Source organism: Pholis gunnellus (genome assembly GCF_910591455.1).
Source record: "Pholis gunnellus genome assembly, chromosome: 5".
Lineage (NCBI taxonomy): Eukaryota > Metazoa > Chordata > Actinopteri > Perciformes > Pholidae > Pholis > Pholis gunnellus.
The window spans coordinates 14197548-14210928 of record NC_136531.1 but is presented as its reverse complement, the minus strand read 5'-3'; the positions used below and the strand labels follow the sequence as shown (position 1 = coordinate 14210928).

The 13381-nt window shown below is 43.0% G+C and overlaps 2 protein-coding genes across 3 annotated transcripts; both read right to left on the bottom strand.

Moving 5' to 3' along the window:
- LOC306695939 (uncharacterized protein) lies at window positions 1–6782 on the bottom strand. Of its 2 annotated transcripts, none has more exons than XM_079159378.1 (4): window positions 6674–6782; window positions 4057–4157; window positions 2940–2994; window positions 1–1431 (listed from the first exon to the last, which is right to left on the bottom strand). In XM_079159378.1, exons 1-4 carry the CDS (start codon window positions 6744–6746, stop codon window positions 893–895), a joined length of 768 nt encoding a protein of 255 aa, XP_079015504.1. In that variant the 5' UTR covers window positions 6747–6782; the 3' UTR covers window positions 1–892. The 2 variants fall into 2 exon arrangements, with proteins under 2 accessions (XP_079015504.1, XP_079015505.1); XM_079159379.1 differs by having other exon boundaries at window positions 4057–4154; window positions 6674–6764.
- A 3132-nt stretch (window positions 6783–9914) lies between these two features.
- On the bottom strand, window positions 9915–13381 carry LOC306695700 (ras-related protein Rab-33B-like). Its single transcript, XM_079159006.1, has 3 exons — window positions 13036–13381; window positions 11034–11212; window positions 9915–10420 (listed from the first exon to the last, which is right to left on the bottom strand). The coding sequence occupies exons 1-3, from the start codon at window positions 13252–13254 to the stop codon at window positions 10090–10092; spliced, it is 729 nt and encodes a 242-aa protein (XP_079015132.1). The 5' UTR covers window positions 13255–13381; the 3' UTR covers window positions 9915–10089.

Below are 13381 nucleotides of genomic sequence, written 5' to 3'. Positions count from 1 at the left end.
TTTTATTCTTTGAAAACTGCATTAATCATGACGGCAACGTGCTCAAAGACAGAATGGAATTTCTGCAGTGTTTACTGAAAGATTTCACATTTCAAAGAGTAAAGAAACAGGAGAAGTAAGTTCAACACAAAAACATCTTGTACATGGCTGGTAAATTCCAAAGTATTTGAATGTGTGAGGGAAAAGAAAATATGGTCATTATGATAAGAAAAATGACAAGTAGACAAGAACTGCAGCCAGGAAAAGAGCAAACTGTTTTTTGGTCAAACGACTTTTTGTTCCATCTCTACCGTTTGCATGCTAAATCTAACCTAAGCAAGGATTCGTAGCATATAGCTGGAAGTAAGCCTTTGCTGAGCAGAAGACGACCAAGTGCAAATGATGTTGACACACAAGACAACTTAAACAACTTATCAAAACGGGCTACATTCATTCACCGTGCTGACATTTCGATAAGGCAAAGAAATATGAGGCTGTCCCGTTTAAAAAAGGCACTGAGAACAACATTGAACTGAACTCAGTTGTATCCCTTTTATCACCTAGTTCACTCCTCTTAACTGTACAGCAGCCAAACCATAATTTGGATTTGCTCTGGTTATAAAAGAAATTCCGATAGAAATTTAATTTTCCAAACTGAATCTAAACAGACAGCCTAATGCCAAATGTTGTAGTTTGGGTCTTAAGGTTGGGCTTAGGTAAGGGAAGGAAGGTGCCCAAAAACTGGACTGATGAACCCCTAACTGGTATTCATTAAAAACAACCAGAAGTGAATTACCCACTTCTATCAAAATAGGGTTTCATGAGTCCTTTTTTTCCTGGGGCCGGAGAGGTGGGACACAGCACAACTAACTCCAAGCCCTACTTCCTGGGAATCTATGGCACCATCACAGCTTTATGCGGCCACCTCTGCAGCAGGGGCGGCCTCAGCCTCTGGGGCTGCAGAGGCAGTCTCTGCTTCAGCAGCGGGAGCAGGAGGGACTTCATCTACTACTGCCATACCGGCACTCTCTTCCGCAGGGGCTTCTACTGCAGGGGCCTCTGCTGGCGTCTCCTCTGTGGCAGCGACGACCTCTGTGGCAGCGACGACCTCTGTGGCAGCGACGACCTCTGTGGCGGGAGCAGCTTCAGGAGCAGCCTCTACCGCTGCAGGTGGAGCAGCTTCTTCTGTTGCTGCTGGCTCTGCAACGACCACCGCGGCTGCTTCTTCAGACACGGCCTCAACGACCGGCTCGGCAGCGGTCTCGGCTACTGGTTCTGCAGGAGCAGGGACAGACTCTGCGACGGGTTCAGCAGCAACCTCGGCTACTGGTTCTGCAGGGGCAGGGACAGACTCGGCGACGACCTCGGCCACAACCTCGGCCACAACCTCGGGGGCCGGTGCTGCCTCCTCTACTGGGGCGGGTTCAGCTGCAGGAGCTGCTACTTCTGGTGCTGCAGATTAAGAGGGTGGGAGCAGAGATAAATAATAGCAACCTCATAAAAAGATTGAGATTTGAAGAAGTTGACTCCTGTCAACAGGTAGCATACTGTAAGGTTGAAGCATTTAGGTCTAATAAAAAAGGTAAAACCTCATCATTTTAGTTAAGTGAAGGATAATCCTTAATCCTAACATGTCATCCTCTGAACAGAAATACAACTGCTGACCTCACTAAAGATGTTGGTCTCAATAACTGCAGGACATTACATTTTGGTTTATACAGTTCTTTACAAAGAGTAGAGGTAGAAACAGATGCTTTAAAATTGAACTGCCGGCTTTTACAGCAACAATACTGACCAGTTCATCATTAACGAAACACAACCTGCAGACATAACACGCATCATATAAAAGGGCACAACTCTATGAAAGAGTAGTTTGTTTCAGTGAGTCAGCCGATAACTCAGAGCTAATATTCTTTATACATCTTCCAGTTAGTATAACCAACTGTTTTAGGACAAATTAGTTAGTGAAACAAGAATCTGATAAAACCTCAAGTGCCTCAGAGTGTGCATACTAAAGGTCACTAGCAATGCATGTGACATTACTAATAACCGCTTCTTCACAACTATTAGGTTCAACACAAATGAATTAAGAAAGTTCTGACCCAACAGGAAAAATTAGTTTCAAAAGCAGCCAAACCCCCCCCCCCCCACCTGACTGCACTGTAATTATACTCAGTGATGTGTACTCAGATTAAATGCGTCAGGACAATATGATCCTCGATCACAATCAGTTTAATCACCATGTGCATGAAGATGCTTCTGGGACTTAGTTTCCAGGACATTTTGGCTTTATTACATAACGTGATCACTGGCCAGTTTAAAGTCAGAGCAGGTCACTCTGCAGCGCTGTAGAGCTTTATACTCCTGTGACTAAAAACAACACTTCCGGGCTGCATGTACACAACTGAACCAGATGCAGACACTGCTTATCCCCATTACAGGCTAGTTAGCTGCACTGGGCGCGGAGCCATGATCTCTCATACTGGCTGAATAGACCAATGATTTGCAGACCGAAATCTAAACAGACAGGCAAGATAAAGCCATTGAGAGTGATCATTCTACCGTGTTGATATTTGGGTGGTGCAGCCAGAGCCAGCTAGGAGATGCAGCAAGAGTCTGATTTTATTTTGCCATTTATAATAATGGTCCGGCTAATGTACTTGTGTTTAGTGCTAATTATCAAATGTTAGTGCTCTCAAACATACTAAACATAGCTGCTTAACTTCAGAATGATTGGGTTGTCCTTGTGAGCATGCGGACGTTAACAGTTAGCTCACAAAACTCTGCAGCATGGTTTTTCTATAAATGTGTAAGTGTATAATCGATGACTTTGCCGTCGACGTGACCGTATCACGTTGTAATTTACAAGAAATGTGTCTTTGTTCTTTCTGTAGTATTATGTGGAGATGTAACCTCAGGAGTTTGAGTGCGTGTTTTGAGAGTGCGTGTCAGCAGCTGACCCTTTGCTGTGGAGGCGAGTTTGTCCTCACTGTCACCGCCAACTTTCTTGTAGGCCTGAGAGAAAGAGAACAGTTATGTACTTACTACATTCTAGCACACAAATGATAACAGTACAAAAATGGTGACAGTATTACAAAATGACATTTTTTTCTTATATGAACACAGCTGATACATAGTTGTGCTTTGCCAAGAGTCTGACTATTGTCTGGACTTGTGTCTGTTTAAATGGACATAGAAGGCTCTTTGTGCCTTTTACATACAGTAGTGTCTGGACTGTGGGGATGTCTGCGACACAGTCCAGTCTGTCCGTACAGCATTGCAAGTGTTTTAATATTTTGACAATATTACGTTCCTTGAGAATTACTTTCTCACTTCTTAATGTTGTTCACTGTGTGGAATAGGGAGAGGACGAGGCGATTACTCTTAATGACCTCAAGTAATATTCCACCAAACATCTTTAAAGTTACACTCGACACAAACACTCAACGACAGATTTTGAGCGGAAGACCTTTTTAAGAAATCCCTTCAGAAAGACAAAAAGGTAGAAATCATAGACCGTATATAAGAAGTGGACGTAGTAACCCTGACGTCACCCATTGTTTATGGACTGCCATTTTGAAGCTTAGAGCATTTTGGTCGTCGCCATCTTGGTTTTTGACCATTGCCGTCTTGGTTTTTACAACAAGTAGTGACAGAAGATGGTGGCACCAAGTATAACCGAATGCTGAATGGAACATTTCAGTCGCCTAAAATATCGCAATTAACTTTCAGGAATTGAAAATACAGTTTGAAAGAGTTAAAGTTGTAAGACAAACACAGACAACAGTGTGGTAGTGACCCGTTAATCACAAGGTAGCAACACCCTAAATCATACCCTGCTTTACCATCTATTCATAAAGTCATATTCACAATGTTTACAGAGGTAATGAATCAAGTGAGAAGTCTGGTCATTTACTCAGACTACATTAGACTTTTTGCAACCAGAGGAGTCGACCCCTGATGGCCAAGAATGCAAGGTTAAGGTTCAGCATTGGCTTCCCTTTTCAGACCCGGACGCCTGGTCATAATGCAGACTTGCAGGTCAGATGAACCTGGAATGGAGCAACAGATACTCACATAGACGGCTGCAGCAGTGAGGCCCCCTCCACACAGAACAAAGTACGCCATGTTGGATGAGCTACCAGGGACCCCAAAGGCCATGTGTCGCACTGGAGCTGCTGAGAGACACAGAAGGGCAGAATTACAAGGTTAGGTGGGAAACTTGATTGGAAGCTTTACCTCAGCAAAGAAGTTTACAGCTACCGAGTTTATATAATGAAGACCAACTGTAATTTAGGACTATAGTGCTGTGGACCTTTAGTCAACCAGTGAGTGGACAGAGCATTTATTTTTCGTTTCATGCGATCCAAAATGAGCAATTGATGAAAATCACAGTGAAATTTCATTGAGAAAATTCCCATCGGAACTTAGACTCTGCACAAAGACTAATGCATTCTGGTAGTGTCAACATGTCTCCATCCTTTAATCCAGTTACACAAGAGAGCCCTGGTCAGTTGTAGCAGAGGCGATGGAAAGATTTAAGAGCAGCCAAGCTAAACACCAAATTGTTCCTTAAATTAAATCCCCAACACACAAACTGTATCTAGTGGGCTTGAATTCATATGAATTAGTCCCTCAACACATATGTCAGGAGCTACTGAGGATCTGCCAAAAGCTTCCTAATTGGCTATTTTTGTGGTGGCGAATGTGGCAGGCTGCAGCCGTGTGAAAAGATTTGCTGGCGTTTAAAAGGATTGCCAGTGGTGCATGCAGAGGTCGTAAATAAAACCAGCGTGCGTCCCAAACACAGCCTCAGCCTAATCTCTTCCTACCTACATAGCCGTCTCTCCCACACACCATAGAGCGTACGTGCACAGTACATAAGATATCTTTAGCATGAGCCACTCCCTCTGTGTGTGTGTGTGCACATGCAAGTGGTTTACTCAGCAACCTGAGTAGGCTAACTGAAGTTGTGAAAGAACACAATGTACAGCCCACCCCGCCCCCTTTCGTCCTTCACATGTTTCACGTGTGTTCAGGCAAAGCATAGCTCACCCTTTGACTTTACCACTGACAACTTGCACCTAAAAGCAAGGAATCTCTGTACCAGCACCACAAAAGATCACTGATTAGCAGGTTTTATCTTGTTGATTTGTTCTGTGCAAACAACAAAGTCTAAAAGTTACACATTGTGGTTTTATTGCTTGACCCCGAAGCAGTAACTGATGTAACAAATAGACTTATTAGTTATTGAGCTTTAAAAAGGTGCTCCTGGGCAGATTTTGATACCGTTGAACCCCCGATTTCCAGTCTTTATGTTAAACTATGCTAAACTAACTGCCTGCTAAAACTATGAACACAATTTGTCCGGTTGTGGATGCTGAGCCACTGTAGCAGTGAGTCCTCCCTCATTCGTCCTCTTAATACCCATGACACAGCAGCATCATGCAGGCACAAGGCCAAGTACAGGTTATTTATACAGGTAATCAGTTAATCCCTGCAGTGAGGTTCAAGCCTGTAAAAATGGACACGCATGTCAGGCAACAACAGACAAAATGGCTGCTATGACGGCACATGTGTATGTTGGGTACGTGCTCCCCTGCTCCCTCTGTCAGCTGACATGTGCTCAGTACATATGTTGGCCTGCAGGAAAAGCAGGTCAGGACTGGTGTATACCAGTCACACCAGCAGTTTTCTCAGAATACAGAAAAAGCTTCATCAAGACCAATGCTTGAAAGTATAATTCATTTTGTCTGCTTCAGTCAGAGCTTGAGTTTTTTTAAATTTTATAACAGGAAATCAAAACAGTCTGACCTCAGGCGGAATTCCACAAACTCAGATTCCAAAGTCAAGGATGATTGGGGGAGGGAAGGACATGTGAAAAGAGAAAGCCTCCTTTAAGGCCAAGTGATCAAATCCACTCACCTTATATGTAAATGCTACAAAGTGAGTTTTAAAATACACATCAGCTTAATAGATTTTTTCCCCCCCAGGTGTAACAGATGCATAGAGTTATTGGCTGTACGTTTGAGACATTATGGAAATGCTTTTTTCATACAGGCTTCTCAAGAGTGCTGACACTTATGAGCTAGGCCACATGGAGAGCAGCTATGCCCTACATAAGACCTCCTAGGACAACGTGTAACCATGACATGACGAAGAATCACTCGTAAATCGTTTTTTCCACTGAAAATACTGCAAATTCTCGAGGCTTGAATATTTGCATTAAAAAAAATACAACTGCACTCGATGCAACTTATAAAACCTTTAAATGAAAAATAGTTTTTTATCGTGTGAGAGTGATGCGCCCTTTCATAATGTGCAAGAACGGTGTGTTCCCAAAGCAGGACACGCCTCCTTCTGCTCTGCACAATGGAAACCCTGTGAGAATGAAGCCTTTTAGGACACTTTCACACACTTCTCGCATGAAAATGCAAACACTTAAAAGGAATCTCTGCTTTGGAAATTAACTTAAAAAAAATAATGTGTAGGAGTAAGCACGGTTTAGACAGTTTTACAATCTGAGAGGAAAGTCATTAAAAACGATTCATTTAGTCTATTTCATTTGAATCTAGTCGAGCCGCTAAACGCACGAGAGAGCGACCTTTCACTCTACTTTCATCAATTTGACGGTAAAAATGGCGTAAACTCCCCTCAGACCTCACTAACCGACAACCTTTATAAGGCTGCTCACCATTTCTGGACGTTGGTTCGAAAGCCCTCCGTGCCAGCGGCCCGACTCTCTGCAATGCCCGTCTGCAGAACATCTTTACTCGGTAGTCAGCAGCAGGTGAATGAGTGCGTGTTGCGTGTGTTTCCAGCCGGTTTTAAAGATGATCGAGGAGGAGCACTCAGCCGCTGTCCAATGCTGATTGCAGAAAGTACAACCCCTTTCAAGAAAGATTAGTACACGAGCGCGCTCCCTGCAGGCGAACTGGCAGAACAACGGTCGTGTTTTTTTATTATTCTTAAGTAGATTTATAGTAACCTTGTAAATATAACATCTAGTTCTAGTTTTCTGGGGTAGGTTTTGCAGTTTATAATGTGTGGCGTGCTGCGTACGGAGATGAAATCTTGTTGACTGTGCTGTGGAGGATCAGACATCCCTCATGCTGGTTTCAAGTGGATTACAGTCCCATGTGGTGTTACGGAAAGATACAGTGAACTGCGGTTGCATAATGCACACTGTCCCAGAGCTATTGTGGGCCTGCGCCATGCATGGCTCTGATTGGCAGAGACAAAACAATACAAGTAAGTATTATAATAATACGTGTTACTCTCTTATACTAACATTGAATATGTTTGCACCCATCAACGTGTCAACACCAGATGTATTCAGACAGTAAAAGTGTCATAGTTTCAGTGCACTTGTACTATTTAAATAGATATTCAATATACATATTTAAAATATCTAAAGACTTAAAGGACTTAAAGTAGGATATAGTAGCAGCTCGACATGAGGTTGCAGATTGCACCTTGCCTCTAAGGTATTGACAACAAAATAATTCTTAGTTTCAAGTGAATAGAATGACAACATAGTTAGAGAAAGATATATAGAGAGATCTAGGAGTACAAGTAGAAATAAGTCAGTCATCCTCCATAAAGTTAAGGGACTCATAAAAGAATGGTCAAAATCAAAGCAGCAGGCGTGGAGACATCCTGACTTTTATTCACTAGTTTTGATGAAGCTCCAAAAAAACTGGACCCCACATTTCCCATAATGCAACTCCTATGTGTCTTTTCAATAGTCTGTACCTGCCTGGTAAACTCCCAAAAGGCTTTCTGTTGAAAGTTGATATCCTTCAACCAGACATCACTCTGATATCTTCAGCGATTACATTTTCACTTAAAGCTCCTCCAGAGGCGCACATCTGTTTTCACAAGATGAGCAGTACGGTATCGTTTGAAATGAGTGGAATGCTCATTTATGTAGGCTTGCTCTGAAGTATTGTACTTCGCTACAGTGGAAATCACATATGTCAGCGCAGAGGGGGCATTGATTTCAATCTTTTTAAAATAAAATGCACTGCTATTCCTATTTCTCCAGTAGAGGTCAAGCTGTCCTAATAAGAGTAGCAGGTCCGGTGCTGGAAACACTATTATAGATCCACCTTGCTTACATACAGGCTACGTGACACCTCTGTCAAGTGTAAGCTACTGTTTATTCAGGGGCAACCGGTGGAAAATGTCAGTCAAAAAAGTGGACACAGAGTACAGAGTTTTCCATGAACAACAGACCAGTTCCTGTTTCTCCACAGAGGTAAATGGGAAGTCAGTGTGCTTTGTGTGTCACAGCACCTTTCAGTGGTCAAGGAATGTAATATTTGGCGCCACTATCAGACTCTTCATGGCAAAGGATACAAGGACTTGCGTGGACAACTGAGAACAGAGAAGATAAATGAAACAGGTTTGTTTTTAGTTGTAACCCAGAAATCAGCCATTAATTAGGAGCATTTTCAGTAATCATTCATACTAATTTACACTAAAAGACAGGGAAACATTTGGAGGTGTTGTTATCTTTAGGTTAACATGCAAAGGTTTTACTGGTTCAGCCCAGTTGAGATTGAATTGGTCTTTATGTGGCTTTTGAATTAAAATTAGTTTGACATCCCGGTGTTAAGAGTGACAATATTGTCAGATGTTCAAACATATGCTTTAGATTTGATCCGTTCTTTGTGCACTTTAGAAGTCAGTCAAGTTGAGCTGGAAAACCCTACTCTGCTTCTACAAAGACATGCTTCAGACATTATGTAGCTGTTCACAACAGTCAGCAAATTAGAGAATTTTTCTCATTTCTACACGTGGTGAAGAGAGAGCTGAGCCGGAAGGCAAAGCTCTTAATGTACTGGTCGGTCTACGTTCCTACCCTCACCTATGGTCACGAACTCTGGGTCGTGACCGAAAGGACAAGGTCGCGGGTACAAGCGGCCGAAATGAGTTTCCTCCGTAGGGTGGCCGGGCTCAGCCTTAGAGATATGGGTAAGGAGCTCGGACATCAGGAGGGAACTTGGAGTCGAGCCGCTACTCCTTCGCATCGAAAGGAGTCAGCTGAGGTGGTTCGGGCATCTGATTAGGATGCCTCCTGGACGCCTCCCACTGGAGGTTTTCCGGGCACGTCCAACTGGGAGGAGACCCCGGGGAAGACCCAGAACACGCTGGAGGGATTATATCTCCCAGCTGGCCTGGGAACGCCTCGGGATCCCCCAGTATGAGCTGGAAAATGTTGCGGGCGAGAGGGAAGTCTGGGTCAGCCTGCTTGGCCTGCTGCCACCGCAACCCGACCCCGGATAAGTGGAGGAAAATGGATGGATGGATGGATGGATTTCTACACCATAGTTTTTTTCTCACTTTTCCAACTTATTTAGTGGCTAATTTGTATGTTATTTAATTGTGTAAAAGCAAATTAGAAAAATATAAAAGATACTCTCCAGTTATCTTTCTTGAGTATAGAGTAAGACATCTATCAGTTGGCTGTTGAATGTTGCACCACTGTGACACCTGGACGCACACGTGCACGTACATGCACACACACTCAGCTGCCTGTACCTCTGGTGCGTTGCAGGATCTATGATTGTCTTGACCATTGAGCAGAAGAGGTTTGCCCGCATCATGTGATGACTTCTGAATCATCGATTAGACACAAAATCACAACACATGTGATACACAACGCCCACACTGCTCATGCACAAGACTGGTGCGTGACTGCTGTGATGTGCCGTCCATCTGGACACAGTCCTGTGGTGGGAAATCCTAAACAGACAGGATTAGATTAACACCACTGCACCAAAGTTACTCGTATACAGATGCTCCACCAAATAATGTTTGCATTCACAGTCTTTTATTTTGCAGCAATTATAAAACAAGAAGATCACAAATATACATACAATTTCCAAGGACGCCTCACATACTTATAAATATTAAAGTTCAGTGTTGGAGTAACAGCAAATATTTCAAATGTAAAAAGATTTTTGTCTATGGTCAAATATTAACATCATGCACAGTATGGTAATTCTCTTATTGACACAAACACACATACGTTCACTCACACGATCATGCACAAGAGCTAAAAACATTCTTCCATCTGAAAAGGCCAACGGTTCCGTCTGTCTCTCAGCAGCAGGTCCACAGCTCTTTCTCGGGTCTTTTCTTGTTCAGGACTTTAAAGGACCCGTTCATCGAGGTGTTTGCTGCTGCAGGTTTCTTCTGTCTCTTCAGTTTGGCACCAACAGCAAGAACAATGTCCTCTACCTTATCCTGCTGATACAGCACCTCCCCGTCACCTCGTCGACCGCATTTGTTTGGCGGGTTCTTGGCGGACGTCTCAAAACACATCATGCTGTGGGCTTTGGCGAAGCTCGTCGCCTGCTCCTGGCTCACCTGGCTCACCTGGCCGTCAGTCCTGCTGGGGTCACGGAGGTCACTCTTATTGCCCACCAGGAACCTGGGAGGACAACGGGCAGCGGAAACGGACAAATGAAGGATGACGATATTAAGAGTTGCATAAAAGAGTAATATGGTCGTAGGCTGTTGACTCAAGCAGAACGGTTCGAGATGATTTAAGGGAAAACACATTTCTTGCACTGGTCAATTTTGAGTCTTCTTTCAGACTAGTGAAGAAAACATCCAAAATACACTTTTAGGTGTTTATTTTACTACTTTGCGCATATAGATTTCTCCTAAATTCACCAGAAGTTAGTATTAGATATGCATAATTTGCATATTTAAACATACAATTTCAGAAACAAAAAATAACTGTCTTAATGTACCAAATTCAAGTGTAGTGCCTTGAGTGCATATTCTTAAAGACCGTTTTCTTCTAAATTAGTTTTAAATCCACTTTGAGCCAGAAATCTCCACTTTCATACACCAAACTGTGTTTAATGTATACAAATTAGCAGATATCAAATAAGATAATACATAATTTAAACATACATTTTCAGGAAACATGTAATACAAAAATAATTGTCTTTGTGTAAGTAATGGACTGGTATAATTCGTTATCGTATTCTCCTGAGGATAGACGCCTGTTCTTTTAGTGAGTGTCAGCACATTACCTTGGGATTTCCTGCCCGAGGGAGTTCTGCCTGAACTCTTCTATCCAGGCTGTCAGGCTGCTGAAGCTGGCGGGGCAGGTGACATCATATACGAAGAGCACAGCGTGGACATTGCGATAGTAGTGCTGCACCATGGACTTACGGAAACGCTCCTGGCCTGCTGTGTCCCACAGCTGGAGCTGGTGACGAGGTGGCAGAGAGACAAAAAACGTGACAAAGAGGAAATTAATGAGAGGGAAGGCACGAAGGGCAAAAATAAATCATGTGTTGAAATACCTCTAGGCTGATGCTGACACGCATGCATGCACACACCCACACACACACACTAAGTGAATCATCACTGAGGGGAAACAAAGAAAAGGAATAAACAAGTTGATGTTATCATCAAAACTCAGATCTCTGTCCTTGAATACATTAAGTGCACTTGATGTGTTTTACGATGATGAAAGGACTTTGCATAAAATCCTGTAAACACAAATTTGAAAGGAAACTCTTCAGCTGCTGAGTCATTCATTATCACTCGGAAGACAAAGGATTTGTAACACTTTGAATTACATGTGATCTGATTTAGACTTGCCCTCTGGGACTTGAGTATTGACTTGATAGGCATGAGATTGGCTCGATTGACTTAAGACTTGCCCTTGAAGTCTCAAACAGCTCTGATAAAATTATAAAATACTTTGCATTAAAGAAAACACTTGATTAAGGAACCCAAGATGTTTTGTTAGGTGCAATGTGTAAGATCTGGCCCAAAGTTTAGTTCAACACAAATAATGAACAAACAGAATGTGAAGAAGTTACAGCGTTGACGTTCCGTCAAAGACGTCTCTGTATTGTGTTGCAGCGATCTACTGAAATGAGCATGCTAACCAGCTAGCCTCGGCACGTCCTGTCTTATAAAGCCACTTGTACCTCGAGAGGCGATAGTGAGTCACTGTAGCGTCCAGTCTGCCATGTCCAACATGAGAGGACGAAGGAATAGAGATGCCCCGAGGTGTCAATCGCATTGGAAGTCAGTTTTGATAGTTTGTTTATTGGCAGAAATCAGAAAACAACTCGTATTTTGATTTCATCCCCCGAATTTTGCAAAGCATTCTTGACCTGCTGTTAGTTAGTAGTTTGCCTTTTTACTGGAACTGATGACTAGACATTTAGACTGTGGTAAAGGTGAAATGCTGCCCCCTATTTGTTTGGAGCGAGCAGCCAGATTGTACACATTGCACCTTTAACTACACGTTTATTTTGAACAAAAGACTGTCAACTTGATGAACCATGCAGGAACAAAGTTTGAAACCTCGTCTACCCTTTAACAAATCCACAGTCACCACTGACAGACACTTCCTCTGTCATGTGGTCGTTTCAAAACACTCAGGAAACAGCACGAACACCCACAGATTTAAGATAGAATCATCGAATAAACATGCAAGTCCCTCACGTGGCTTCCCACCATGGGGTTCAAATTAAACAGGTCTCAATTTCAGGAATTACAAATCTGAGCTGAATTAGCTGGCTGTTGATTAAACAGTTAACATGCCGCTGGAGTCAAGCATGTAATATTTACAGAGAATTACAGGCTGCACTAGTTCTGCAAACAAGCTGATCTTATTCCATCCAGAGAATTCTCAGTCATTCAGTCTGGGAGAGATAAATCGGCAGAGAGACACTGCAGTGAGGGACATTAAAGAGCCATAAAAACGCAGTATAAAACATGATAAAGTCACGGTTAAAAAGCACAAACACCTGTAAGAGTAACAGGAATATTAGTATGTCGGCGGAGTTTTTAGTTTTGTTTGTCCAGGCTGGTTATTCGGTTAAATTGTGCCCACTGGGATTAACATTCAACCTACAGAACCAACATTACTTTATCAACCAGTTTATTTTTAATCACCGCTGTGCGTAAAAATATTAGTTTGGCACAGTCCCGCGCACAGTTAGCCTGTTAATGTGTCCACAGTTTCTTTTCAGGTTTTTTTAATTGATGAATGAACACTTCACCAGTTACCTTAATTTTCTCTCCGTGGATATCCAGCTGCCTTTCGCGGAAGTCCACCCCGATGGTAGCCTCCACTCTGCTGGGGAACTCTCCGGCGCAGAGTCGGTGTGTGAGGCATGTCTTCCCCACCGCGGAGTCTCCAATCACCAGCACTTTAAAGGTCCGGCAGCGAGTCAACAGGGAGGACACGCTGCCCAGAGAGTTGGAAAACTCAAAAGATGACTCCATTTGCCCGTCGGTCACAGTAAATTCACGAGAAAACAAAGCGCAAAAAAACGCGGTCCGCGTCAAACTCCAAGGGAGGTTTCTAATAAAGATGCAGGTCTGAACAAGCGCTATAGAGACTTCCGGGAGG